The 27,958-nt window shown below is 51.3% G+C and overlaps 2 protein-coding genes across 7 annotated transcripts in view; one reads left to right on the top strand and one right to left on the bottom strand.

Moving 5' to 3' along the window:
* STIM1 (stromal interaction molecule 1) overlaps window positions 1-3,493 on the bottom strand; it is a 193,986-nt gene extending 190,493 nt beyond the window's left edge. For 5 of the 6 annotated variants that reach the window (XM_065883125.1, XM_065883124.1, XM_065883126.1 and 2 more), the window contains exon 1: window positions 2,781-2,919. In XM_065883125.1, the coding sequence (XP_065739197.1) occupies window positions 2,781-2,919 (139 nt within the window). Of the gene's footprint in view, window positions 1-2,780 lie in introns of all 6 variants that reach the window. The other variant, XM_065883127.1, reaches the window with a different exon arrangement.
* Window positions 3,494-14,305: 10,812 nt separating this feature from the next.
* RHOG (ras homolog family member G) lies at window positions 14,306-26,205 on the top strand. Its single transcript, XM_065881855.1, has 2 exons — window positions 14,306-14,372; window positions 24,965-26,205. Exon 2 carries the CDS (start codon window positions 25,034-25,036, stop codon window positions 25,607-25,609), a length of 576 nt encoding a protein of 191 aa, XP_065737927.1. The 5' UTR covers window positions 14,306-14,372; window positions 24,965-25,033; the 3' UTR covers window positions 25,610-26,205.
* The last annotated feature ends 1,753 nt before the right edge of the window (window positions 26,206-27,958 follow it).

Raw genomic sequence — 27,958 nt, 5'->3', positions numbered from 1 at the left:
TCTCTGCTACAGAGTCACCAGGCGCTGCCTAACCAACTCACCAAGAGGAAAGTAACATTCTCTTGGCCTTACCTAGTGCTCCTTTAACAGGGCAGGGCCTGAGAAGACAGAAGAAGTCTAGGACTTAAGAATCAGAAAACGGGGGACTTCCCTGATGGTCCAGTGGTTAAGACTTTGTCTTCCAATGCAGAGGGTGCGGGTTCAATCCCTGGTCGGGGAGCTAAGATCCCACATGCCTTGCAGCCAAAAAACCAAAACATAAACAGAAGTAATATTGTAACAAATTCAATAACGACTTTAAAAATGGTCCACATCAAAAAAATCTTTAAAAAAAAATCAGAAAACTGAGCATAGGACTCAATTTCTTCAACAATAAAAATGGGGATAATACCACCTGCCCTGCATTCTAATAGAGCAATTGCGAGACTATGGGAAAAACAGCTGTGTAAAATACAAACTTTAGAGAACATACAAATTGACTAGATATGTTGAATCTGATTTAGAAAAGTGGAAGCTTTAAGGGTAAGTAAAACTCCTGTGTTCTGAGGATACAGAGGGACTGGAAAGGCTACAAGAGTTCCTGGCTGTGTAGACAGCTCCTCACCAAATCCTTTAGAAGAGCCCCGTCCATGAGCCCAGTCCACCTGTTTGCAAAAATGAGTTCTTATCTGAGTCAAAGTCCCAGAAAGGCCCAAGGTGACAACCTACCAGAACAACAGTGCTGGGGCCTCCAGGTTACCACAAACTATAGTCATTCCCAGCACCTAGGGTCTCTGAGATTTCCTCCCTGGGCTTCAATATTACTGTGACAATAGAAACTAATTTCTGAACTGAGAGGAAGAAAAGACCAAAAGAGAAGCCTAAGTAGTATAATCAACACAGCCAAGCCTCTAAAATATGTTGTGTGGAGGGCTGTCTCCATAAGCTCAAGCCAGGGGCTGGTTACGAGGGATGCTGGAGTGCCTCTTACCTATGGCATGTACAAACACACAAATCTTCCTGACAGCTAGCTAATGCCTAAATTCAAAACTTCATCTCTTTTAGCACTGTGTCTAAAATAAAGAACACTTCCTCCCCTCCAAAAGAAAATTCATTTTATGTCAGGCACTCATATTTTAGGGTGAAAAAAGGACATATTATCAGTTACAAACAGAGATGTCACTGGGACAGCAGAGAGGCTCCTCAGGTCTTCTGCACAGTTTGACCTACATCTGCCTTCATAGCCCAATGAGAGCCAAGCTTTGAGCTAGGGTTCAGGGGCCAAGGAGACACTGTATGGAGAAACAGGATTAATATGCAAGAAGGACCTATCTTCAAAGCAACAGCCTAGGTGCCATGCTTGTACATAGGGCAACCCTGGCCTCACTTGGAAGCCAACCCTTGGGGTACCTGCAGTCACACCCAGCCCAGTCAAGGAATTTAAAAGGGGGTTTCCTAAGAAAGGGTCTAGCACCAAAGCCAGCCTCTGGATCCATCCATGAAACTTCCTGGCCACCATGATTTACACTTCCTTTTCCTCCTTGTATCAACAGGTATTCACTGAGGCGTCCCCTCACTTGAGCTTGCCCCACCGTAGAAAGAACCCAGCTATAAACTCTCCTCATTCTGCATCTCACTATTTTGGGCAGATCACAGTGACCGGGTGAGAGAAACAGGGATAAAAAACTGAATACCTTCTAAGCCTTGTGTAAAACAACTGCATTCTAAAAGTGCTCTTTCGGGCGCTTCCCTGGTGGCGCAGTGGTTGAGAATCTGCCTGCTAATGCAGGGGACACGGGTTCGAGCTCTGGTCTGGGAGGATCCCACATGCCGCGGAGCAACTAGGCCCGTGAGCCACAACTACTGAGCCTGTGCATCTGGAGCCTGTGCTCCGCAACAAGAGAGGCTGCGATAGTGAGAGGCCCGCGCACCGCGATGAAGAGTGGTCCACTGCAACTAGAGAAAGCCCTAGCACAGAAACGAAGACCCAACACAGAAAAAATAAATTAATTAATTAATAAACTCCTACCCCCAACATCTTCTTCTAAAAAAAAAAAAAAAGTGCTCTTTCTTCTGCAACAATACCAGGGCTCCTACTGTTTGACAAGCCTCCATAAGTGCATAGGAAAAACCAGGACAGATCAAAAATATTGTACAATTCCTACCCTCATCAGTCAGAAGAAACAGAATAAGTCAACAAGTGGTCCCAGGAATTACATCATGCCATGTCAACAAAAGGCCATTTAACTCCCTGGTAGTAAATAGGATTCCATCTGAGGAACTGCCTTGATATTTCAAATGGGCACAGCTAGAAGACAGCAGATTACCTAAGGGAAGGGAGAGAATAGGGTCCCCACGCTCATTGGAATAGAAAGGCACACCTCAACACTAAGTTAGAGAGTAATAGAGTTGGCCCAGTCCTGACTCTTCCTACCCAACCCAAGTAGCCTCAGCCTCCCCTGTGCTGTCAAGTGCTGAAACTGGCCAAGAGCAACAGACTTATCATCTGCCCAGGGCATCAGTCCAGACAAGTAGTCATGAGAAGGGGTCTTGACTTGCTGATCTGAAAGGCCAAGGTGCCCCAAAAGCAAAGCTCTTTTCACTGCCAACAAAAGACATCCTGAGGAGGGATGAGGAAAGTTGTTCAAGAGAGACAAAGACATTAGAAGGGAAAGAACTCTTTGGACTACGAAGAACAGGCAGTGCCATGTGTGGGTCTGCCATCAATCGCAGGTGTATAAACCTAGGGTTCGACTTCCCCACTTGGGCAACTCAGTTCTTGTCCGTGGCCAAGGCCTTACCTGCTACAGTGGACTCCTCAGAACTGGCCCCTGAGCCGGTTCCCGTCGTCTTCTCGCTGTGGCTTTGGCTGAGGCTCTGGCCGTGATGCAGGAGAAGCCCCCAGAGGAGCCACAGGGCAAGACGGGCGCACACATCCATGACTCCAGGTCTCAGTCAACATGCGCCTGATGTAGACACCTCAGGATCCCAGAGGCAAAGCTGGGAGCCCGGGAGTGCAGCTGACGGTCCTGGAACCCCAGGCAAGATGCCTTCGAGGTGCCGCAGCTGTCCAGCCACCCGTGAGTCTGCCTCCTCAGACAGCCAAAGATCAAGTGCTCCAAGTTTGGGCGCGGGAGGAGGGCCGGCGCCTCGGGTCCAACAGTGGGTCCGCCGGAGCTGCGACGGCCTGAGTACCCGGTCGGCTCGGGCCGCTTCCGGAGAGTTTGGACAGGGTGGCCGCGGAGCCGGTGTCAGCTCCGCAGCCAGCTACACCCCTGCCGGAGGGGGCGGGCGGGCGGGACCTCCAGCGGGCACCGGAGTGGGGGAGGGAAAGAAGGGAGGGAAAGAGGGGGGCACCTGGCCTCGCACCGCCGAGGATCGGCGAGGGGCACAGGTTCGGGAAGGGCGTGCGACTTCCAGGCCCCCTCGGGTGCAGGCGGCTCGGGGATCCCAGGCCTCCTAGGCCGAGGTCAGTGCTCCCGCCCAGTCCCGTGCCCAGGCGGCCGGCGGTGCCCAGGTTCAGCAGGCGGACGCGCACGGGCCAGGCCCGGGACAGAGGCTCCCCGGCGAGCGGGCGGGAGGCGCGGGGCGGGCCCGGGGCGGGCGGGGGCGTGCTCTCCCGCAGGCCCGCCCCGCGCCGCCCGGCCCCCAGCGAAGCCCGAGCCCGCCCCAGCGCCCGGCTTACCCCGGAATAACCTGTTAGAGACAGCCGCCCGGCACCCCCAGACCCCGGAGGGCTCTCCCGGCTCTCGGCCCGCTCTAGTCTCCGCCAGGACCCCTCTCCCCAGCCAAGGGTCGGGTCCCGGCCTCCCTTTCCCCCACGAGAGCCCCTCCCGCACTAACAGCCCGCGAACGAGCGGCGGGCCCCTGACACGCAGTCGCTCAGGTAACCCAGGCCTGCGGCGGCAGCGACGATGACAGTAGCTGCCCTGCCCGATCTCCGGGCCTCGGTGCTGCTCCACTCGCCCAAGCTCTAGAGCTGGTCAGGGCAAAGACCCTCGACACCACGACTGCCGCCCGGGGCTGCCTGAGGCGACAACTGCCCAGCCCGCTTCGGCCGGGGGGCCCATTGCCAGCCCCCTACTCCAGGCCGGTATCCCAGGCTCCGCCCTCCCCGCCGCGCCTTGCAACCAATCCGCTTCCGCCTCTCTGCAGCTTAGGAACCCTCGCGCTTCGTCACCCGTGCGCAGCGGCCCCTGGCGGGCAAATCTGGGCGCTGCGAACAGGGCCCGAGCTCGTTGGGAGGCCCTGCCCCTTTGCAGAGGCTTGAGGAATAGAGCTAGGACCCGCCCCGGGGGAGGCCCATTAGGGCCTGCTAGTGGTTTCGGAGGAAATGATGCCAGAAAACACACGAAGCGTCCAAACCACTGTAGGTAAAATTGCCCAACACATACCGTAAGTCTTGGCTAAATGACCCCATCTGCCTACCTGACGCCCCCTCCCCGCCTCATCCAAGCTAAGTCGGATGCCCTCCCTTAACTCTCACAGCCCGTTTTCCTAACCCCCCCTCCAAATACCCTCCCCTCTGAGGTTTTTGCGGGTAGGGCCTGTGGCTGGTTCCTCCCTGCATCTCACTCTCCCAGCTCTCTGTGTGGCTTGGGGGTGTTAGCGACTTGAGAATGAGTGCCCTCATAAAGAGGGAGTTGCGCCTGGGCCTCCTTCAACAGAGCCTGCACTTCCTGTTCTCAAGTGTGCTGTCAGCAAATCTTTACTGAAACCTGCTCTGTGCCCTACCCTGTCCTTGGCACCTGAGGCAAGGGAAGGGATTAGGCCCCGTCCCCACTCTGACAGTGCTAAGCCAGCTACCCGTTCTGAGCAAGGCTTCTGAAGACCGGGAAAACGGATTTGCCCAATAGCTGCCTGGCTTAAGGGTTAGGCTGTCGATATAAAAACACACATCTGACGTCATCTACTACCACTCTTCCCACTCTCTTATTAAACTTCAGTCGCACTGGCCTTCTTTAAGTTTCTCAAACACATGGAACATCAGCCACCTCCCGGCCCTTGTATCGGCTGTCGCTTCTACCCGAAACAGTCTCCCCTCCTGGCCTCCCCATCAACTCCCTCGTATGGCTGGCCTCTCATTCTTCCAGATGCAGTTCAAGATCTTCTCAGAAAATCCTACTCTGACTGCCACCTCAGGTCCACAATTGGACCATACTCATATCTGCCTTCCCCCGCCCCATAGGATTGTGACTTTTCAGAGGTCAGGGACTGTGCCTTATTCATCTCTGGGAAATGGCCATCCAGCCATAGGCCCTGTACATAGTAAGTGCTCAATAAAAGCTGGTTGACATGAGTTAATTCATTTGATCATGCAAATATTTATTGAGTAACAACTGTGTGCTGGGAAATTGGCCCTAACAGAAGATGAGCCCCGATCTAGGTTCTACTAGACCTACACTCGGAACCAGGAGTCTGAAATTCAAATGGAAAATGGGAAAATAGCTAATATTATTGAGAGAAGTAGGTGCGAGTAATAGGGAGTGGTAGGGACTGGGGCACACTGGTAAGCAGGCAAGAAGGTGAACTCAGTATTGCTGGATCATCTTTAAGAGAAGATGGGAATCTGGACTTTTAAATGATGTAGCCCCTTTATCAACACAGACCTACTGTATAGCACAGGGAGCTCAATATTCTGTAATAATCTATATGGGGAAAGGATCTGAAAAATAATGGATATATGTATATGTATAACTGAACCACTTTGCTGTACACCTAAAACTAACACAACATTGTAAATCAGCTATACCCCAATATAAAATAAAAATTAAATTTTAAAAATAAATTTTTTTTTGATGTTGGGGTTAAGAGTTTTTATTAATTAATTTATCTATTTTTGCTGTGTTGCGTCTTCGTTTCTGTGCGAGGGCTTTCTCTAGTTGTGGCAAGCAGGGGCCGCTCTTCATCGCGGTGCGCAGGCCTCTCACTGTTGCGGCCTCTCTTGTTGCGGAGCACAGGCTCCAGATGCACAGGCTCAGTAGTTGTGGCTCACGGGCCTAATTGCTCCGCGGCATGTGGGATCCTCCCAGACCAGGGCTCGAACCCGTGTCCCCTGCATTAGCAGGCAGATTCTCAATCACTGCACCACCAGAGAAGCCCAAAAAATAAATTTAAAAAAATCAAAACAGAAAAAGAAATGATATAGCCCTTTAAAAATGATATAGCCCTACATCTATAGCATAAATTGATCACTCAGACTACATGTTTATAATTTCTGCCTAAGCCAACCCACCTGCCTGTGTACTCATTTGTCAAAGAGAACACACAAGAAAAAAGAAAAGTAAATCATGCTTAATACAACCTCCTTTAAACTCAAGCGCATCTTTCTCTTAGCTACCATGTGAGTTCTTTGGAGGTATGGTTGCAAAACCCATGTGGTACAAAGAGCCTGGGTCTTGGAGACAGGAAGCAAGGGTCTATTACCAATTCACACCAAGACCTTGAAACTCTCAGAGCCTGTTGCATTTCCTGTGAGGCTAAAATGGTCTCCAGGAACTAAAAACAGAATTAGCATATGCTGCAACAATTCCACTTCTGGGCGTATGCCCAAAAAAATTGAAAGCAGGGTCTCAAAGAGATATCTCTGTACACCCATGTTCATAACAACACTCTTCACAATAGCCAAAAGCAACCCAAGTAAGTGTCCATGGATGGATGACTATATAAACAAACTGTGACAAATATATATATATATATATATATATATGCAATGGAATATTATTCAGCCTTTAAAAGGAAGGAAATTCTCCATGCTACACATGAATGAACTTTAAGGACATTATGCTAAGTGAAATAAGTTGGTCACAAAAGGACAAATACTGTATGATTCCACTTATATAAGGTTCCTAGAGTAGTGAAATTCATAGAGACAGAAAGCAGAATAGTGGTCACCAGGGGCTGGGGGGAGAAGAGGATAGGGAATTGTTTAGTGGATATGGTTTCTATTTTGCAAGATGAAAAGAGTTCTGGAAACTGGTTGCAAAACAATGTGAATGTACTTAATACACTTAGAATGTAAATTTTATGTTATGTGTATTTTACCACAATTAAAAATAAAAGTAAAAATAAATGGTGTCTGGGAGCAAAAGCCATGGCCTGGACAATAGGAGAAACATTCTTGTCTCATCTCTGCCTCCAAGATCATGATGTGACATCAGAAAAGCCAGTGCCCCTCTGGATCTCAGTCTCCCCAACTATAGGATGGGTAGGGACCAGATTATTGATCCAGTTCAGCTTTAATATTCTATAAGGTAGGAAAACCCTGAGACCTCGTGGATCTTCCTGGATCAGAAGCTGTGACTCTCACCTCAGTAGACCCTAGATTGGGTCCTCATGTAAGTGTAGCCTCTGCAAGAAGCCCTCACCACATTGTGTCTCAGGAGGAAATCGAGAGCTTGGTTTTGTTTTGTTTTTTTCATCTCTGTGTCTTTTTGAAACCTATACACCAAGCCTTTACCCTGTGCCAGGAATATCTCCCTTGCATCACTCTTAGGGCCTTGCTCCTAATAGATATTCTGCAGATGTTGGTTAAATCAAACCGGATTAACAATTCTTATGCCTCTATTCTACTATTTGCAAGAGCTTTCACATCTATTATCTTATCTCTCCCTCACAAAACCTCTGCTAGATAAGTCAGAGACTATACTCATTTTACAGATGAGGAAACTGAGCCTAAGAAGACGAAGTGGCAACCACATCAAGTTCTCTTTCTCCTCTGGGATTTCCTCCCTATCCTTCAAGTCTCAGTTCAAGTGATATAAATCAGCCATACCTTGATCACTGATGACAGCATAGCATGAACCAAAAGTTATGATTAGTCAAAAAAAAAAAAAAAGAGCCAGCTCAAAAGTCACCTCCCTTCTTTTCCCACCTCCCTGACTTACCCTGTCTCTCCAGTCTCCTGTTACTCTAAGTACCTTAGAGTACTTATATAACTGAATTATGATTATCCAATAAGTATCTATCTTCCCCATTAGCTCCTGAGTTTATCAAGGACTTCATTTCTTTTTTTTCTGTTTTTTTAATTTTTTGGCCCCATGGCACATCATGTGGAATCTTAGTTCCCCAACCAGGGATCAAACCCACACCCCCTGCATTGGGAGCGTGGAGTCTTAACCACTGGACCACCAGAGAAGTCCCAGGACTTCTTTTCATTTATTTATTTATTTTGCGGTACACAGGCCTCTCACTGTTTTGGACTCTCCCGTTGCGGAGCACAGGCTCCGGACGCGCAGGCTCAGCGGCCATGGCTCACGGGCCCAGCCGCTCCGCGGCATGTGGGATCTTCCCGGACCGGGGCACGAACCCGTGTCCCCTGTATCGGCAGGCGGACTCTCAACCACTGTGCCACCAGGGAAGCCCCTTTTCATTTATCTTTGTATTCTCCCAAGCTAGGACTGTACCCAGTACAGAGATGGTACTCAATAAGAGTAAACGAATGAACGATGAGTGTTCCGTACACCAGCTTAGCTGTCCTTTCTCTCATAGGGTTTCTGATTACCAACAGCTTTCATTTGGAAAGTGAGAGAATCTTCAAGAGAATCTTCAGTAGAAGTGTACTAAAAGAGTCCGAAATCTCCTGCTCAGAAAAGTTTAGGAATCTGTTAAGTTTAGGCTGTGTTATCAGTGGTGCTCCCTGGTGTCCAAAAATGGCAAGTACAGCTATCACTAAGAGTCTGGCTGTGTACAGAATGAGGAGAGAAAACTTGGCTTGTAACAACTCTTTCCAAGCTAGCTTCACAAAGAGAATCATCTCCCTTTCCAGAATCAGTTCTAGAATCTTACGGCCAATGTTCGTTCATTCAACATCTACCAAGCCGCTGTTTGTAACAACCCAGTTCCTACCCTCAAAGAGCTCGGTTTTTCGGGGAAATATATAGATGAAGAGTAATTAGAAAGTGTTGATAATATCTTGAGAGAAATTGGTACAGGGGCAAGTGAAGGAGCACAGAGGAGGAACAAGTCACTGCCTAAAACAGTCAGAGAGGCTGTACATACGGATTGGGGGAGGAGGACGGGTTCTGGAATTATACTGCCTAGATTCACATCGTGGCTCTGCTGTGTGACTCTGGGCAAACCAAGCTGCTCCTGGAATGTACTAGGGCTGAAGAAAGAGGAATTTCCCAGAGGGAGTATGCCAGATGACCTGGGTACCACCCAGTTTGGAGAAGCTCAAAGAGGCAAAGGTGTCCTGGAGGCAAACAGGACAACTACTGTTCTGCCTGTCTGGGAGGAGGGACCCTCCAGAAGGATTGGGCATGTGCTTGGTCCCCCCTCCCCCCATCCAGTTATTTCCTCAGGAGGAATCAGGAACAATTGGTCCCAGGATGCGACTCTAGAACTTTGTTTCATTTGTCACTTCCCCTGTTTGTTCTTTCTGCTATCTCCTGTATTACCCATCACCTTCTCATTTCATGAAATGAGACATTGGGCTTATCTTTGGGGGTAGCAATAAGGGGAATAATGAGCAGGAGACTCGTATTTCCGCTCAGGCAGGCTGAAAGAGGGAAGGCCAGGGAATCAAGAGGAGAACCAAGACGGCTGAGTCCCTGGAGCCACATGAGAGAAAAAGAACTCAGATTTAGGGTTAGCTTGAAGAGGCTGGGACTGGGACTGAGCAGAAAACCCTGTGGGCCACTGGTGAGCCATAGGAGCTGGAGCTCAGTGAGGACCAGGCTGGGAAGACCCATTTGGAAAACACCAGGGCAGGGGTGAGATCAGTTCAGGGCCTTTCTCCTCCCCCTCTCTGTCTTCATCCTGCTCTTTTAGGGGAACTGAGTCAGCTTTAGCATTTGACCTTGAGAAAGAGGGAAGAATTATCAGGGAGAAAAACTTGAAAACAACATGAGTACATGCAGAAATAAATGTTTATTAATTGTACCCTGGGCAATCTGCTAGACACTCAGCTTGCTTATCTCACTGAATCCTCGCAATCCCACAAAGCACACAGTATTGTCATTCTGATTTTAAAATGAAACTAAATGCCTCTGTTGTATGCTCTTATAGCACTCTGTACTTTTGTATCATTACCTGTTTAAGATTTATCTCCCTTTCTAGTTACCTCAGGATAGGGGCTTGCTTTTGTTTTCACCACTGCGTCATTGGCATGTGACACTATGCTTGGCCCAGAGGTTTTCGATAAATATGTGTTTAAGGAATGAATGAGAGGTCATGTGACTTGTCAAAAGCCACAATGTAAGTGGTACAACCAGGATTTGAATCCTGGACCATCTGGCTCCAGAACCTGTCTCTGATCTCTCTATTCTACCCCCACCAAGTGCTTTCATATATTCTCTCATTTCTAAATGTCCTAGCTCAGTGACCTTTTCTCTCAGCTGCTTGTGAACACAAATGTACACTGCCAAGAACTCACCTATTCAGGGAAAGCAAGTGAGAGAAACAGTCCATCTGGAGTTGTGTCCTCTTCCTACCCTCTTCATCTCACCATCTTCTTCCTCCAAGAAGCCTTTGCAGACAGCCCCACCTGTCTACCTGTCTCCTTCTCCTCTGGCCTTACTGGCCCTTCCTATGCCTGTGCCATAAAAGTGGCTCCAAGTCACCTGGTCTCTGATGCTTCCATACCTATTAGTGCTTTATTAAGGCAATTTTATTCTGCAAATATACTGAAGGCAAATATACTGCAGGCAAGTATATTCTGCAATATACTGAAGGCCTGCCTGTGCCAGGCCCAGTGGTTGGACACAGAGATGAATCAGACACAACCTCAAAGGACTTACACTTAGTGGAGAAAGCAGACATTAGGCACAGATACAATTAACTGGAGCACAAAGCAAGATGACCTAAATGGTATTAAAGAACTATGAGCAATATGTTACATGCATAAACCTTAATTACTTAATGATTATTTTTAAGTGTGTATCATAGAAGGTCACAGCTCAAAAGAATCATCTGGTTCAACTCCTTGCTTTCCGGTGGAGGAGGCTGAGATCCAGAGAAAGGCAAGGCCTCGTCTAAAGTCTCACAAGCCAGTCTGGCTGAGCCAAGACTAGACTTCGGGTCTTCTGAAGCCCAGCCGAGGGCCCTTTCCTCCTCTGCTAGTAGCTTCATATGCAGCAGTCCCATATCCCATCAGACCATGACATCCTCAAGGCCAAGTCAGGTTCTCCCACCTAAGCAAGCTGAACCAGGGTCAGGTATGTCCAAGACCAAGGCCACAGGAAATGCAGTCACCCCAGACTACCAATCCAGCCTTTTGGTCTACTGCACCTATTTTTACCACTATGCTTCTAAAATGATTTTCAAATATTTTTGCAGAAAACTTTTTTTTTAAAAGAGCCTTTTACCCAGAACACTAGTATATAAATCAGATAAAAGTGAACCAATTCCAGTTTAAGGAAAGGAAGGCCAGAGCCCCACTATTTTCCCACCCTCAAGTCCTGGGAAGGGAACTTTAGGAACACAGTTCAAAAACCTTTGTTCTGGGACACAATTTTTTTTTTTAACATCTTTATTGGAGTATAATTGCTTTACAATGGTGTGTTAGTTTCTGCTGTATAACAAAGTGAATCAGCCAAACGTATACATATAACCCCGTATCTCCTCCCTCTTGCATCTCCCTCCCACCCTCCCTATCCCACCCCTCTAGGTGGACACAAAGCACTGAGCTGATCTCCCTGTGCTATGCGGCTGCTTCCCACTAGCTATTTTACATTTAGTAGTGTATATATGTCCATGCCACTCTCTCACTACGTGGGACAATTTTTAATGGTTTCATAGAAGCCATTTTAGTATATGGTACTCCACTGAACCCTGTCTTTAATGGAAACTCACAATCCTTTCTTCATCATCAAATGGCAAACACCAGCCATGTGCTCCCACTGGAGTACGGAGGGGAATCAGATTTTCCCCTTGTCTTTCCTTGTTTCCTCTTCTCCACACAGAGGAGTATGTCCCAAGTGCTGTGGGGAGGGAGGAGAGAGACCCAAACTCTGCCTGGAGAATCTGGGGAAGCTTGAGCAGAAGGATCATGGAGAATGAATTCATCTACTCAATCATTTACCAGCCTGAATCTGATAGACTTTAATATTCTGTTCCACACCATACCCACTAGCTACATGAACCATCAAGCATTTGAAATGTGTCTAGTCAAAATTCAAACGTACTCTAAGTGTAAAACATACACCAGATTTCAGACTTAGTACAAAAAAAGAATGTAGACTATCCTATTCTTTTTGTTTTGTTTTTTTGCGGTACACGGGCCTCTCACTGTTGTGGCCTCTCCCGTTGCGGAGCACAGGCTCCGTACGCGCAGGCTCAGTGGCCATGGCTCACGGGCCCAGCCGCTCCGTGGCATGTGGGATCTTCCCGGACCGGGGCACAAACCCGTGTCACCCTGCATTGACAGGCGGACTCTCAACCACTGCGCCACCAGGGAAGCCCCTCCTATTCATTTTTTTTTTTTTTTTTTCTGGTACACGGGCCTCTCACTGTTGTGGCCTCTCCCGTTGCGGAGCACAGGCTCCGGACACACAGCCTCAGCGGCCATGGCTCACGGGCCCAGCCGCTCCGTGGCATGTGGAATCTTCCCGGACCGGGGCACGAACCCGTGTCCCCTGCTTCGGCAGGCGGACTCTCAACCATTGCGCCACCAGGGAAGCCCCTCCTATTCATTTTTATAAGCAATAATTTTATACAGATTACATGCTGAAGTTGAATGATTATATTTTGCATATGTTGGGCTAAGTAAAATATATTATTAAAATTAAATTTTACCTGTTTCTTTTTATTTATTTATTTGCTGCACGGCTGTGGGATCTTAGTTCCCCAACCAGTGATCGAACCCGTGACCCCTGCAATGGAAGGGTGGAGTCCTAATCACTGGACCGCTAGGGAAATCCTTCGTTTTACTTAAAAAAAAAAAAGTCTTCACTAGGAAGTTTTAAGTTGCATATGTGGCTTACAATATATTTCTACTAAACAGCACTAGGAGACTACCAAGTGCATGGCAGAGGTGGTGTGTGTGCATGCATGTGTGCGCACGTGCGAGTGTCGTTGGAGGCAGTGGTCCATCACCGCCAGATTGTGAAAGACTGAGTCGATTTCGCCCGGCAGTCAATACAGGAAAGAGGCGGAAAGAATAGAATGCACAAAGACCCAAAGATGTGGGCTGGCACACTGTGTTTTGGGAACTCATTCTTACAGTAGTATGATTTTTAAAAAGAAGAGGAAAAGAAGTATTTGTTGAGTGTTTACTTTGAACCAGGTATTGGCAGCAGGCCTTTTACATCCATTCTCATCTTCACAACTACAGGATGAAGGGGAAGTTATTCTATTTTGCCAAAGACAGAATGGAGGTTCAGAAAGGTTGGACTATTTATTCTCGGAGTTGTTCTTCCTCTTTATCTGGAAAGCCTCTTGGAGACAGGGAGCCTTTCGTTAATGCCTGTTCTCCTCCACAGCACCTAGCACGCAGCTCTGCACGTGGTAGGCACTCAGAAAGTTTGTGATGAACGAAGGATATCCTTTCTCAAGTCAGAGCTCCACGCGCAAGGCCAGGGAGCAGAAGCACCAGAGGGCGCCCACGAGTCCGCCCACCCGCCGGTCCCCAGAGCCCCGGCAAGATTCAGGACTGGGTGCGGCCCTTCTGTCCCAAGCAGTTGAGCGCCCCAGCGAGAAGAGGGTGCGAGGGGAGCCCCACGTCCTGGCTCCGCCCCGCCCCCTCCCCAGAGCCCAGGCGCGCGGAGCCGCCGGGTGCGGAACAACGACACGACATCCTGTTTTTGGGGCCCGCGGCTCCGCCTGCGCCTCTGCTGATCTTGTCTTTCCCCGGGTGCTGACGCCAGCTCTCCTTCCCCCAGTCTCCGCACCCTTCCCAGGGGTCTGGGGCCTTCCCACTGCTGAATCACCGCCACCCCGCACTCCCCCGGGGCTCGGGGCAGAGGTGGGGACTGCCCCGCCGGACCTATTCTGGCCAACCCCCAGCCTGGGCCATCGCTCGATCCCTGGGCTTGACTGAAGGTACCAGGCCTAGGGGCGCCTGTTCACAGCATCTTACCGCAGGGGTTGGTGGGGGCGAGATAGGGGGAGGGGGGACAAAAGCCAAGCGCCTAGGCTAGGGCCTCTGCTGGGGTGGAGGTGGCAAGAAGGGGACTGGGAGGACTGACCTTAAGGGCCTCAGAGGTAAAGGGCTGGGGTGGGAGAGCCCAGTAACCGGCCCGGGACCCACCCGGTGGGGGCGACCAGGGCGGGGGGGGTGAACCGGCCTGCGGACTTCCTTGTCGAGCCCCGCCCCACCCCGCCCCCGCGCCCTGCCCCGCCCCGCCGGCCGGCCCGCCCCCCCCACTTCCTCCGGCCTCCTGCTCTCACTTCCTTCTGCAGCCCCGACCCGCTGCCGCCGCCCCCCAGCTGCCCCGCGGCGGGGAGGGCACCAGGTGAGGCCTGGCTCCGGCCGGCAGGCTGGGGGTCCGTGGGAGGGGAGCCCGGCCGGCCCCGGACTGGACGCGGCCGCGGGCCCGGGAAGTTTGGCTGCGGGAGGCCGCGGCGGGAGGTGCTCGGCTCGCTTCAAGTTGGGCGGGCGCGGCCGGCCGGGCGGGGCGGGGACGGGCCACTGCAAGCCGGCGGCGGTTCGGGGACTGTGGGTTCCTGTACCAAGGGCGGCGGTACCGGCCCCCGGGAGCCGCGAGGAACTCCTGAGGTTGAAGGGTCTCCCGCTCAGAGAGAAAAGTCTCTGAGTGGAAGAGCTTAGGGCTGGGAGATGGGACTCAGGGGTGGGGTGCCCCCAGGAGTTGCAAGGGGCTGTTACGAAGTGTGTTGAGAGGAAGGGGCCTCTGGGCTAGAGAAGGCGCTCCCGCTGCTTTGGCAGTTGTGACACTTGTGAGGTAGACAGAGAGGCTGTCTGTTGCTTCTGAAGCCCGAGGCTGCGGAGAAAGAGCTCCTTCCCTGGAAGATCGAAGCTGGTCCAGACCCACAGCTGCAGCCTGCAACCTAAGGGTCCTCTGCGCTCAGGTGGAGCGTGGGGGAGCCCCCCGACCCCAATCCTTCTCTCTTTATGTCTGTTTTTCTGAGGCCCAACTTTTCCATCCCTGGAACAGAGCAACAGGTATTTTAATGAGTAGACATCGGCTGTGCCTCGCTGCTTAGTGCCTGGCTTTGTCTTTGCCAGGTAAACTGAGGAAGGGAGGGACCTGGTCTTGCCCTGTGACTAGAGGTGAAAGGACTCTTATTCAGAGGTACTGATAGTCCTTGAGGAGATGGCATCAGGAGAGCAGGACTTGAGGAGAGCAGGACTGGTTTCAGGAGATGGAGAGAACAGGGCTTCTGGGAGGCAGCACGAGGCTCTAGCCTTGGAAGATGATCAGGAGCCATCTCCTGGTCTTCCCCCCGTCCCCTTCATTAGTCCCTGAATTCTACATGTTCTCATTCTGTCTTCCTCCATTCCTTCTTCAGATTCCATCAGACTTCAGACACGAACCCTCCGTCACCCTCTTCTTGCGTTCTCTTCAGTCCCTTCTCCCCCCCACAGTCATGCCTGGGCCCTGACCTCTCACCTACCCTGCTTCTCTGTCCATCTCTGTCCTCTCCCAGTGGCCTTCCCCCTCCCTTCCGTGCCCAGCTTCTGGCTCCTGCACACATATCCACCCTCTGTTTCTTCTATCTCCCCTCATTCCTCTGGATCCCTCTCTTCTCCTTTCCTTTCTGCCACTTATCTCCAGCTTTGGGGAGCCTTTTCAGACCTCCCTAGTTCAGAGAGGCAGGCTGCAGCCTCCCCTTGGTAGAGGTGATGAAAGGGCTGGAAAACCTCTGTATATGTGTATGTGCATGCAAGTGTCTGCATGTCCACATCTTTATCTTTTGGAGACAAAATAACTGCCCTCAGCCTTGTGAGGGCCCAGAGCAGGGGAAGCCAGCAGAATGAAGGGAACCTGCAGTGGGTGAGGTTGTGGTTAGGTAGGAGGAAGCAGTCTGTAGCAGTCAGGGTATCAGGGTAGAGTGACACAGGAATAGGTCTGGTGAGAGAGGCCATGGGAAATCAAAATCCCCCAGACCCTTGGGTGCTTGATCAAGAGGCCAGGCCTGGAGGCTGGGGAACAGCCTAAAGGCCCCTGACTCCAGTGCTCACTGGTTCCAGCACCACCTTGTGGGGACAGTGGGACCAGGTCAGCTAGGTGTGATGGAAGGAAAGGGAGGGGTAAAGGCAGCATTCTGGAGGGAAGACTATAGCTGGTCTAAGTTCAGTCTTAACTGTGGTAGTTCCAATTCAGGAAAAAAAGAAGGGTATGAGGCAAAGGTGTCTGCCCCCTCTTTCCTGCTGCCTTCCAAGGCCTGCCCAGGCCAGATTCCCATGTGCCCAGGGCTGCATCAAGGCCTTGGTGACCAGGAAGCTCTCTGGAGTTCTGCTCACCCCTCTGCCTTCACGCATCCTTAATATGCCCCCCTTACCTAGGACCCTATTGCCTCTCTTTCGGGAATTTCTTCCAAGTCTAACTGTATTCCAGCCTGGCTCTATAAGCTCTTGCTGTTCCCATTCTAGAGCTCCTTCTTTAAGCCTTTGGGATGCATGCTGAGAGATCCTGTTTCTCTCTACCTCCTCAAGTCTACTCTATTCATTTCTGTCCACTAGAAGAAAAGAGAAGTGGAGGGGAGCAAGTGCTATTTTTTATGGGATTCCCAAGCACAGCTAGATTTAAGGACTATCCCTGTTCCCCATTCTGTCCTCTTTCCTTCTCACCGTTGTCCCTCTCCCATGGATTGTCCCTTCCTCCACACTCCTGTCTCTGCTACTCTGATTCTGGAAGGTACAGGGCGGTTTGGCCCCAGCAGGAAATCCCAGGGACCTACATAAAAATCCCAGCTCAGGGAAGGATATGTATGCAAGGCACTTTCCCAGCATCAGGGCTCAGTAAAAAACCCCCAGGAGTCCTGACTCCCCACCTGCCAAACCAGTACTTATTTTAGATAACTGAGCAACCCACAGGACTCTAAGGGTGAAGACAGGATGGATGAGACAGGGGTTCTCCCAGGCAAGATGTGGCCTCACTGGAGTTTTGAGCTAATTGCATGAAATTCACTGCTGGAAAAATATAACCAGGGTGGGAGGAATCTAAGTAGGGAAATATTTTGTGGGGGGATGAGGGGGGGGGGATATGTGTCTGCTATATCCCTCAAGGGAGGCTGCCCTTGAGGTCTTGGCTAAAGAAATATGGTCAAGGTCTTGACATGAACAGAAGTGGCTGATACAAGATTGTCACAGATCCTGGTTGAGAATACGGATGAGGTGGCTGGTGTGAGCTTTTAGGGGGTAATAAGCAGGAAGATTTGAGAGGTTGTGGCTGTAGCGAGACAGTTGAGAAGATAAAAGAATGAGGGTAGCAGGGCAACTGTGAAGAAGATGTGGTCCCAGACTGAAGACCCCTCTCCATACAGAGTATAGACCCATTAGTGGTGAGGCTTGTAGGGTTCTTTGAGGAGGGAAACCAAAGACAAAGCCTGGGCCGCCTCCCCAGGACAGATCGGTTTTCCTGTCCATGGTCCAGCTTCCTCTTTTGTCCTCATGTCATGGGGGGAGGGCATCTCCCCAGGAGCTGAGCCTAGAGGAGGCTCTCCTCGGCTAGTTCAGGGTGGCTGTCTGTCCAGTAATGTCAGTTCTAAATCATGGATGCCCTGGCATGGGCTAGGCATGAGGCCCTGGAAGCAAAACGGGCTCAGACGCCAACCTGGCCCCTTTGGCCCATTTCCTGAAGGAATAAACCATGGTAGGGTCATCCTGAATGAGGTCAGAGAGATGGGCCCATTCCCAGGCTGGAGGTCAGGAGACCCAGGTCCTTGTCCTGGATTTGCTTGCAACCGTCTGTATAACCCTAGTCAGCTTTGTCTCTTGTGGCTCAGCTTCAAGATTAAGAAGTTGCCTATCAATACTTCCAAAGAGCATACAGAATACTCATGGATCTGACTCTCTTTCCCTCAACAGGCTCCTCATAGCTGTGCCCCTGACTCTGGGCCCAGCCTTGAACAGGTCTAAGTATCTGTCTGGGACAAGTACTGTGGCCCCTTTCCCCAAAGCACAAGAGAAGAGGGCAGAGAGTGTCAAGGATTTTGCCAGGGCTCAGCAATGTGGGGGGGTACCCGGTGCCCTGCTCCAGCTCTGCCCCAACTGACAGTGGAAAATAGATGCCGGAGTTTCCTCCCTGATGTTTTTTTCCCTTGTGGAAACCCCCTCAGATCTGGGGCGGGGTTCAAGGGACTGGGCAGCCCTGGGTCTCTCTGTGGGTATTTTCAGGTGGGGGAGGCAGGATTGGGAGGATGGCACTTCTGTACAGCCTCGTGCGAAATGAGCAAAGGCAAAGGAAGTGCCACTTCACGGGCCTTTCATGGGGCCCCAGGACTGCTGAGCTGCAGTTAGGTGGGGAGGAGGAAGGCAGGAGGAAGCAAGTGTTGGGCCTTCCTCTGTGCTGCCTGGTGGGGGAGGGGCAGCCTCCTTAGCTCCCCCAGCCAGAGCTGCCCTAACCCTGGGACTTACTGTGTATGGAGCATCCCAGGTACTGGGACACCGAGAGAAGAAGGAAGGGAACTGGGACTGAGTGAAAGGGTCCCAGCCTCCCACAGCCCTCTCAGCTATAGCTTTCTTGTTTCCTCCTCCTCTCCAGTCCCTAGTGGGTAAAGTCAACTCGCTCCGTCTCTTACCCTATCCGTGGAGTACAGGATCCTCTGCAGGGGCTGAAGGGTGGAGAATGGCAAGAGGTGGAGAATTCTCCAGTGTGAATTTTTTTTTAAGGCTGGGAACTAGGCTGTCTTGGGTTCTGCCCCTGCTAATGAGAGAAGGGGAAGAAAAAGAGAGACTCAGCCCTTGGCCTGGTCCCAGCCCCACACTGACCTCATGTCTCCCCCAGCTTCCTCCTCCTAGCCCAGCTGCAGCCCCTTTGAGCCTCTTCGTACCATCTCTCCTCCACTCCTCCCTTCAAAACAAACAGACAGACTGGCAGAGCTTCTGAAGCTGTTTCTAACACTAACCATGACCATGACCCTGACCCTGGCCTCATCCTTGACCAATCCTGGTCTTCAGATATCCCCAGGCCTTAGCCTCATCAGGACCACTTTTCCTACGCATCTTCCTCATCACCACTGGGCTAGAGCTATGCCTGCTCCACCCCTCTCACCCTTCCAGTTGAGGACAAGGCAATCTAGCCAATGTGTTCATTACTCTGAATTGTACTCTTCAGGGGGAGGAAGTTAGTTACCTTTGTCTGATGTCTCCTGGGCATGGAGGCTCTTCCTTGTTCCCAGAGTCAAAATCTGAATTGATGAGGGAGGAGATGTGTGTCGGTCTGCAGCTTTTGCTCAGCTCTCTGCTGGGCTTCTGAAGTAAGCAGGACAGATTTCCCTCCTCATGAGGCATCCTGTTAAGTTCTGCACAGTGAACCATAATAACAGTGCTGGGGAAGGTAGGGCAGAAGAAGGGGTGGCTGTGGTGTCCTGGAGAAGCTGGGGGATGGAGCTGGGCCCTAAAGGACTGGGAGGCTGTGGGGTAAGGTGAGGGGGTGGGGGCAGGAAGCAGAATTCCAGGAAGAGGAGCTCCCGTGTGCAAAGACATGAAGGACAGATTGTGTTCATTCAGCTTTTTACTGACAGCTACTGTGTGCTGTGCTCAGCCTGGGGAGACAGATCAGCTGGGACCTTGCCCTCTAGGTCCTCCCAGTCTAGTGACAAGAGATAAGATTCAGATCAGCTTCCACGTGACTAAGATAATGCACCTGTGAGAAAATGGGACCAGACCATGGATGGGATAAGTCATTTGTGACTTGGGTGATTTACAAAACTTCCCTGAAGGAGGTGGCAATGGTGCTTGGCTCTGGAGGACCAATTGGGGGATCCTTTGAGGCAACTGGAGTCTTCTGAGCTGCTGGGTCAGGGGTTGAAGGATGGAAATGGAGGAGAAATACTGGATTCCCACCGGGACAGTGAATATGGCTGCTTGATGTGTTTTGGGAAAGAGAATGTAGAGGCTGCTTGTAGAGAGGATCAGGGTGGTGTGGCCAGAGCTTAGGATCAGAATACCCAGAGTGATGGATTATAGTCAGAATGAGTTTCAGCGAGGGCTGCAGAAGGGGATCCCCCGTGTCAGGGATGCAGATTAGAAGGCTGTAGTAAGTTCCTATTGCCTCCACACTCCCCCATCTCTTCGGGCCTATTCCTCCCCTCCTCCACTCCCAGTTGGGACACTTCCCCTGCTATTATGGCCACAGAGATCTGGCAATCAGGAGATCTGGCAATCAGGCAATCCACTGCTTCCTTTTCCTCCCCCATTCTGGGCCTGCCTGGGCCACACCCAAGACCAGGCCCCACTGGGTACAAGCTGGGCTCTGGGGACTACACTCAGGGTGAGCCCCATGGGCTGTGCTCCCTGCGGGAGCCAGGTCCAGCTGCTACTGGGAGAAAAGATTTTCCTATCCCAGTCAAAGCTTTTGGCTGCTATTGCTGTCCAAAAAGATTCAGTATTGCAGTTTTGACTGGGGGGGTATCAGCCCAGTTCTGGGCTTCTGACCTGTCTATCCAGATCTCAGTAACACAGACAGAAGCAAGCAGGTCAGAAGCTCTATACTTAGCTTTTCTGTAGGGGAGTCGAGAAGCTCAAGCTTCAGTATTGCTCGGGGTTGCGGGGGGGGCATCCACAAGCTAAGGAACTTATGTATGACTACTGGAGAAGGAGAGTCACACAGAGCCAAAGAAGGATTTAAAGGGTGACCATACTATGGAAGTTCAAAGAAAGGAGAATTCAGTAGCCTCGTGGGACCATGACACTTAAGCTAGGCCTTGAGTCAGGAAGATTTGAGAGGGGAGAAGGAATGGCAGCAGAGAGAACAACAAGAGTAAAAGTTCAGAGGCCAGAATGATCCTGGCTTGTTTACACAGGACAACGTAGACCCCTCTGGAGCAGGGAACTCACATTGCCGAGTACCTGCTTTATATATATACATTGTGCATTAACTCACTTCATCCGTATAACAACCTTATAAGGTTGGTACTATTACCTAGCTCATCGTGGCAGAACTAGGATTTAAACCCAGGTCTATCTGACTCCAAAACCCCTGCCAGATTATGAAGAATTCTGAATGCCAAGATGAAGGACCAGGCATGATCTGAATTAAGCTGGGAATCGAAAGCCAGAACAAGTCATTGTAATATGGTTAATACTATACCAATCTGCAAATACTATTTATTTACTAAACAAAAGTTCTTTTCTTTAAAAAAAAAAAAAAGTGACTTGGTGAATAAGCCACAGTCGATCCCCAACCCCAGGCAAGCCACTCTCCTTGTGTGGCCTCCTGCAGCATTGACCGTCCCTTTTTCCTGCGTGGTACAGGCTAGACCCTACCTTTTAGCATGTGCCCTCCTTAAATGAGCTGTGGAAACTTACTTGACCCAGTTCAGGACATAGGATTTCAGAGAAAAGAGTTGTCCTGGGAGAGAGGATAAGGGCCTGAACTAGACCTGAAGAGGGAGAATTGGGCTGCCGCCACCACTCAGACACCTGCGTACTCAATGATTCCTGCCTCTTGGTATGAAAGACTTTGCTTTTGCCACCTTCTCTGTGCACCCCACTTCCGAATTCAGAAAGCACATTCATTCCTGTGCTCAGGATCCTCACTGCTGTCCTTTGGACAGGGAGGGCGAGTTTTATCATGCCTGTTGTACAGATGAAGAAACTGAGGTTCCAGGAAGGGAAGTGACTTACTTGCTCAAGGTCACAAAGTCCGCTGTTAAGGGGTAACTTGGAGGCTCTGTGACGCATTGAGGAAAACATAGGACTTTGGATTGCAAAACTGGGGTCTGTGTTAAAAAACTGGCATCTGTGTTAGCTCCTGTGCTGACTAGCTATGTGACGTTGGGTTATTTTAACTGCTCTGGGTTTGTTTCCTTACCTGTAAATAGGAATAGTACCAATGAGTTGTTATAAGGATCAAAAAAACGTAACATGATCTATATTGTGATCTATAAAGGGTTGTACCTTGTGAGGGCTTTTAATCAAGTGGCAGAGTGGGCAGGTGAACCCAGGAGGTCAGATTCAGGTGCCAGTGCTCTTGGCCCTATACTATACTGCCTCTGCCCTGCTTGTTTCTGGACACTACCTCACTCGTGATCCTTTTCCGGTGTCAGTCCCTGTTTCCTTGCCAGCCCGGAAGCTTCCCTCTCCCTCCTCGCTCCTTTGAGGGCTGATTTACTGATTGCTGGTTGATAACCCCTCCCTAGAAAGCTGCCTGGAGCCAGCTGTACTTTAGTCTCTTGGGCCTTGTGACTGCCGGCCAGAGTTCCCTCCTTGCCTTCCTGCCTGGGCCAGCCCAGTGCTGGGCTTGAGGGGGAAGAGTTCCCCGTCACACTGCCATGCCCACTCTCCTGCTTTGTGTGGAACTGAGGATTTACAGGCCTAGGAGTTGTGCTTTCGAGATGCTGGGGTCTCCTGGAAAATCCAGTGGACACAAGTAATGGCACCAACACCCGCCACCCCAAGATGCTATCTCTTCTCCCCCAAGGAAGAAGCCACAGAATCCTGAGATGAATGTGGCCTGACTTGCCCCCACGTGCCAAGGTCTTAACACATTTGCTTGACTGATCAGCCCTCGCACCCCCATCGCGTGCTCCTGCGGGCCTTTCCTATCCCCATCGTCCTATCTCCTGCTCCCAGATTCCTTAATGTCTCACCTCATCCACTTAGTACCCTTGCACAGGCTTTTTTCTCTCCAGTTCATGGGTTGGGAAACTGAGTCTCAGAGAGGGTAAGTGCCTCATGCTTGGTTACAGTGAGTCAGCAGCAGAGCAGAGCTGGGGCTAGGACTTAGGTTAGTTCTCTTGACTCCCAATCCCAAATTCTCTACTGCCCTAGAGGGTCCTTATTTTCTTCCTGGATCCATACCCCAAGGCTCTCTATCCTCTCTCCTGAGGTTGAACACACACACTTATTCATGCAAATAAGGTGAAAATATTTTTAATATGAACCAGAGAGGCAACCTCATAGAATGAACTCATTTCCCTCCCAGCTGGTCCCAGGGGAAGCTGGGGCCTGGAAGGGAGCTGGGACCAAGACCTGGATCCTCTGCAGGTTCCACACCATGGAGTTCCTTTTCCACTTCCCAGTGGCGGATTCTCCCTCCCTCTCCCAATGTGATTTTTGAGGCTTTGGAACCAGTGGTTGAGAGGTCAGGCTGGGAGGTAAGGGATTGTCAGAGCAGGGTGCAGTCTTGCTGTGTATAAAGTGAAATGGAGAAAATGGGCCAGTGGTGAAGGTGCTGGGGTGGAGTGGGGGATACTTAAGAGCTCTGGGTGTGTCTGAAACAGGACTGTCCCCTTCCAGGGAGCAGGGGCCTGGTCGTGAGAGAGCAGCAGGGAAAGGAAGTCACATACTAGCTAGAAAAAGTCCCCCATGGCTGAGAGGAAGTAGCCAATTAGAGGAGGACCCCTGCCACAGCAGTATAAATAACCACAGGGTTTCCGGAAGCTCTGTTCTTTTCCACAACTCAGAAGAGCAATTCCTCACCTGAAGGCCCTGTGAGCTGCCCAGGTGACCAGGGTGATGGCTGGAGCTAGGACTCCTCTGAAACACACCCCACTGATAATTACAGCAGCTTATTTATTTGGCACTTCCTGTGTGCCATGCCTCATGCCAAACACTTTCTACATGTTAGCTCATTTCATACTCTGACCAACTCTAACCCAATAGGCAAGATTATCCCCATCTTACACATGAGAAAATTTGAGACTCAGGAAACTTAAATATGTTGCCTGAGATCATACATGACTAGTTGGTGGAGCTGTGATTAGAATCCCTGACCAGTCTGATTCCAGCATGTCTTCTCAGTGATAGTGCTTTAATGGCACTGTGTTCTCTACCCAAGAGTCTGGAAGCCCCTCAAGTTCTTCAGAGGCACAGCCCATGGTCTCAGGAAAGGGACAGAAGATTAAGGGGAAAATCAAGTTTTTGTCTTACTCTTCTGTTCATCCCTTCTGGCCGGGCTTGGAGGATCTGCCTCACCCTACCTTGAGAGAAGATGCAGACATCTGGGAGCCACAGCCTCTGCCTCATTCATCATTACACACACAGATTCCAGACCGAATTCCAGCCCTGGCTCGGTCTCCAGTGTTCTCCTACACTGAGTTGCCAGCCTGGGTACGTGTGGCCAGATAGGGTTTCCCATGCTTCCAAGAATGATGGGGTAAGCTCTCCCTCCTTTTCCCCATCCCCAGGGTACCCTGGATTGAGACAGGGCAACTGTCTAGAGAATTGTGCCCCTACTGAGCAGGTTTCTCATTGCACCTTTTGGTTTGCGTTCAGTAGCCAAGATGTCAGGTTTGGAGTTGAAGCATCAGTGCACTAGGCAGGGTGGGCCCTGAGTTGGGAGAGGCTCCGCCCATGGCTGCAACTCAGAGTGACCTGGGACAGCTGCCTTGTGCTAGAAGCCCTCTCCAGTCTACTCGGTGGGAGGGGTCCATATCTGACAGAGGATCTGGTAGATCCCTACACATGCGCACCCTCCTTTTGCGTCTATACTTCCTGGAGGAAAAATAAAAGTAGCTAATACTTATTGAATGCTTATTATGACCAGGCACTGTTCTAAATGCTTTACATGAGTTAACTCATATAATCCTCACAACAACCCAATGAAGTAGGTATTATTTTATCCCCATTTTACAGATTAGAAAAATGAGACATAGGTTAAGTAATTTGTTCAGGCTCATACATCTAGGAGATAGGAGAACCAGATTTTGACCTTTGTCAGTCTGGCATCAGAACGTATGTGCTTCGCATAATATATTACACCTTAGTGCCAGCCTCTTTATCCCTGAGCATCTTTGTGTGGTCTCAGGGCCTCTCTCCCATTTCATGTCTGTCTCTCTGAGGTCTGTCTTGATGGGATTGCAGGATGGTGTTCAGGTTAAAAGAACTGGAGCTGGTTTCCCTCTGTATGCCCCCATCCTTTCTTCCCAGTGGATACAGTCCTCCCTGACTAAGAGTATCCCTCTCATCTGTCCATAGGTCACTGCATCCAGAGGGGCCCGGAAGGGGAAGGAGGCATAGCCTCCACCAACAGCAGCTGCACCCGCCATGCAGAGCATCAAGTGTGTGGTGGTAGGCGATGGGGCTGTGGGCAAGACGTGCCTGCTTATCTGCTACACAACCAACGCCTTTCCCAAGGAGTACATCCCCACAGTGTTCGACAATTATAGCGCCCAGAGTGCCGTTGACGGGCGCACAGTGAACCTGAACCTGTGGGACACAGCGGGCCAGGAGGAGTACGACCGCCTCCGCACACTCTCCTACCCTCAGACCAACGTGTTTGTCATCTGTTTCTCCATTGCCAGTCCGCCCTCCTATGAGAATGTGCGGCACAAGTGGCATCCAGAGGTGTGCCACCACTGCCCCGACGTGCCCATCCTCCTGGTGGGCACCAAGAAGGACCTGAGAGCCCAGCCTGACACCCTACGGCGCCTGAAGGAGCAGGGCCAGGCACCCATCACACCGCAGCAGGGCCAGGCGCTGGCCAAGCAGATCCACGCTGTGCGCTACCTCGAGTGCTCAGCCCTGCAGCAGGACGGCGTCAAGGAAGTGTTTGCTGAGGCTGTCCGGGCCGTGCTCAACCCCACGCCCGTCAAACGTGGGCGGTCCTGCATCCTCTTGTGACCCTGGCACTCAGCTTGGAGGCTGCCCCTGCCCTGCCACCAGTTGTGCCTTTGTGCCTTGGCGCCTTGTCTGCCCCCAGCTGTGCCTTAAAGACTAATTCTGGCACCCCTTGCCAAGGGGGCTCCCCGAATGCCTTTTTCTCCTTGAGGAGGCCCACGGAGAAAGGGGCTTTGGGCCCTGCCCCACTCTGCTTGTGAACACCAGGTATGCTCAAGAGCTCACCCAGGCCAAGGCCGGACCCCTCCCCAAGAAGCCAACCCATTGCCGCGTCCCCACTTTCCCCTACTGACCAGTTGATCCAGCTTTCCACACAGATGTTGCTGCCTATTGTGGTGCCTTCTCTCAGGTTAGGAGCTCTCAGCCATTCCTAACCTCTCCCTCGCTGCTCTTCAAATTGCCCCCCACCCCCCAAGATGCTCTCTCCCCTCCCCAGAGAAGGAGCCACAGACTCCTAAGAAGATGAATGTGCCCTAACCTAACCCCCTTGTGCCCAGGCCTTAAGCATCCGCTGACTGACTCAGCCCCACCCCCACCCCCTCTGGGCTCCTGGGGGCCCCTCCTACCCCCATCAGCATCAATAAAACCTCCTGTCTCCAGTGGCGCTGGCTCCTCCCTGTGTGCTGGGCATGGGGGGTTGGGCAGGGGCCGGGCATGGGCTAGGGCTCCCCAGAGACTGGGAGCCTTTTGTTTCCTGCAAGAGGGGACAGGGGACAATAGGCTTCATTGTGGTCCCCCCACCCCCCAATTTCCCTAACAAAGCTCTGGGCCCCTTGGAGGGGCCAGTCTTGTTCTGGGGCCCAGCCACATATTCTGTAGTAGACTGGGATGCAAAGCATGAGGAAAAACTTACTGATCTAGGACTCAGAAAGGGAGAGGTTGAGAGCCATCAGCCTGCAGGTAGGTGCTCTCACAGTCGTGCGTCTGAGAGCTGTCCCCTTATACCTTCAAGGGGACAAATCTTTACTGTCAGAGTTGGGGCTGGAACTCAGGCCATCGCCTCAACCCAAGACTCTCCCAGGTAGCCCAGCTTCCAGACCTGGAGTCATTATAGGGATAGCTCAGTCACTCCTGCTCATCAAATCAAGGCTTGGACCAGCCTTGGGAGACTCCAGGCCTAAGGGGGTGGGGGGGGAATGCCACATGGAATCATACCCTACCATGGACTTATTCCCTCCATCCTGGAGCCTGTCCCTCCCCTCAGTTCCATTAAAGAGACAAGCCCCCAAACAAGCAAGCCTAGCCCAGACTGTTGGCAAAAAAAAAAAATTTATTTTCCTTTGAAATAAAATGTACAACCAAAAGAGCACAGGGACTAAGGCAGTAGGGAGGATGGGGGGGACACCAGAGAACCCGTTTTGGGGTAGGAATCTGTGCCTCTGTCCCCTCTACCTGGCACCTTTTGCCAAGGAGGAAGAGTCTGTGAACCAGAGATTCCAGAAGGGAAGGGAAATACATGCTGTGCCAGTGCTTTTTCTGTATCCTTTGGGTACAGAACACCACCTCCACAGGGAGAAGCACAGACTGGCAGAGCCCTCGGAAATCATATAGCCTCCCACCCACCCCTCACCCCCATCATCCACACGGACACGAGGAGGCTCAGATAGGGAAGGGCATACACCATTATCAGAGGTGCAGTCAGGTCTGGGACACCTGGGCATACTCAGCAGGGGAATGTGGTCACAGGCCTGAATGTGCAGAGTAGATCATTAGACGCATGGGTCAAGTGAATGACCCCATGGGGAGAAATGGCTGCGGTTTTCTGGTAGCAGCCACTGCTCAGTGGTCCCTGACCTCAGCGAGAGGTGACTATGTAAAGGCCAAGAACCAGATGGTGGTTATGAACCTCAGGACTTTTTTTTTTTTTTTTTACGCGGGCCTTTCACTGTTGTGGCCTCTCCCGTTGCGGAGCACAGGGTCCGGACGCGCAGGCTCAGCGGCCACGGCTCACGGGCCCAGCCGCTCCGTGGCATGTGGGATCTTCCCGGACCGGGGCACGAACCCGTGTGCCCTGCATCGGCAGGCAGACTCTCAACCACTGCGCCACCAGGGAAGCCCCTCAGGACTTCTTTTAGCACCAGATGGTGGAGCTCTCCTGCCAGCTCAGCTTCTTGGGGCTTCTCAGGTACGGGTGATGCTGCTTGAAGGAGCCTGTGCCTTCACGTGGGCTGGGGGAAAGGAGAAGCCAGTAGGGCCGGGGAAAGCCTTGTCCTGTGCCTTTCTTCCCTTCTTCCCCTCTACCCCAGCTTCAGTAGGGCTCAGAGAGGACGCAGGGGGTGAGGGAAGGCCAGAGTGGTATCCTGTCCTAGTTTCTCTGGGCAGTGGGCCTCCTCGCCAGCAGGAGAGAAGGGT

Source organism: Phocoena phocoena, chromosome 8 (assembly GCF_963924675.1).
Source record: "Phocoena phocoena chromosome 8, mPhoPho1.1, whole genome shotgun sequence".
In the NCBI taxonomy this organism is placed as follows: Eukaryota; Metazoa; Chordata; class Mammalia; order Artiodactyla; family Phocoenidae; genus Phocoena; species Phocoena phocoena.
The sequence above is the reverse complement of the archived record's forward strand: the minus strand, read 5'-3'. Positions and strand labels throughout refer to the sequence as shown.

What these genes read in the sequence shown, in the direction of transcription:
- RHOG (XM_065881855.1), top strand. Translation starts at nt 25,034, where the DNA reads ATGCAGAGCATCAAGTGTGTGGTGGTAGGCGATGGGGCTGTGGGCAAG.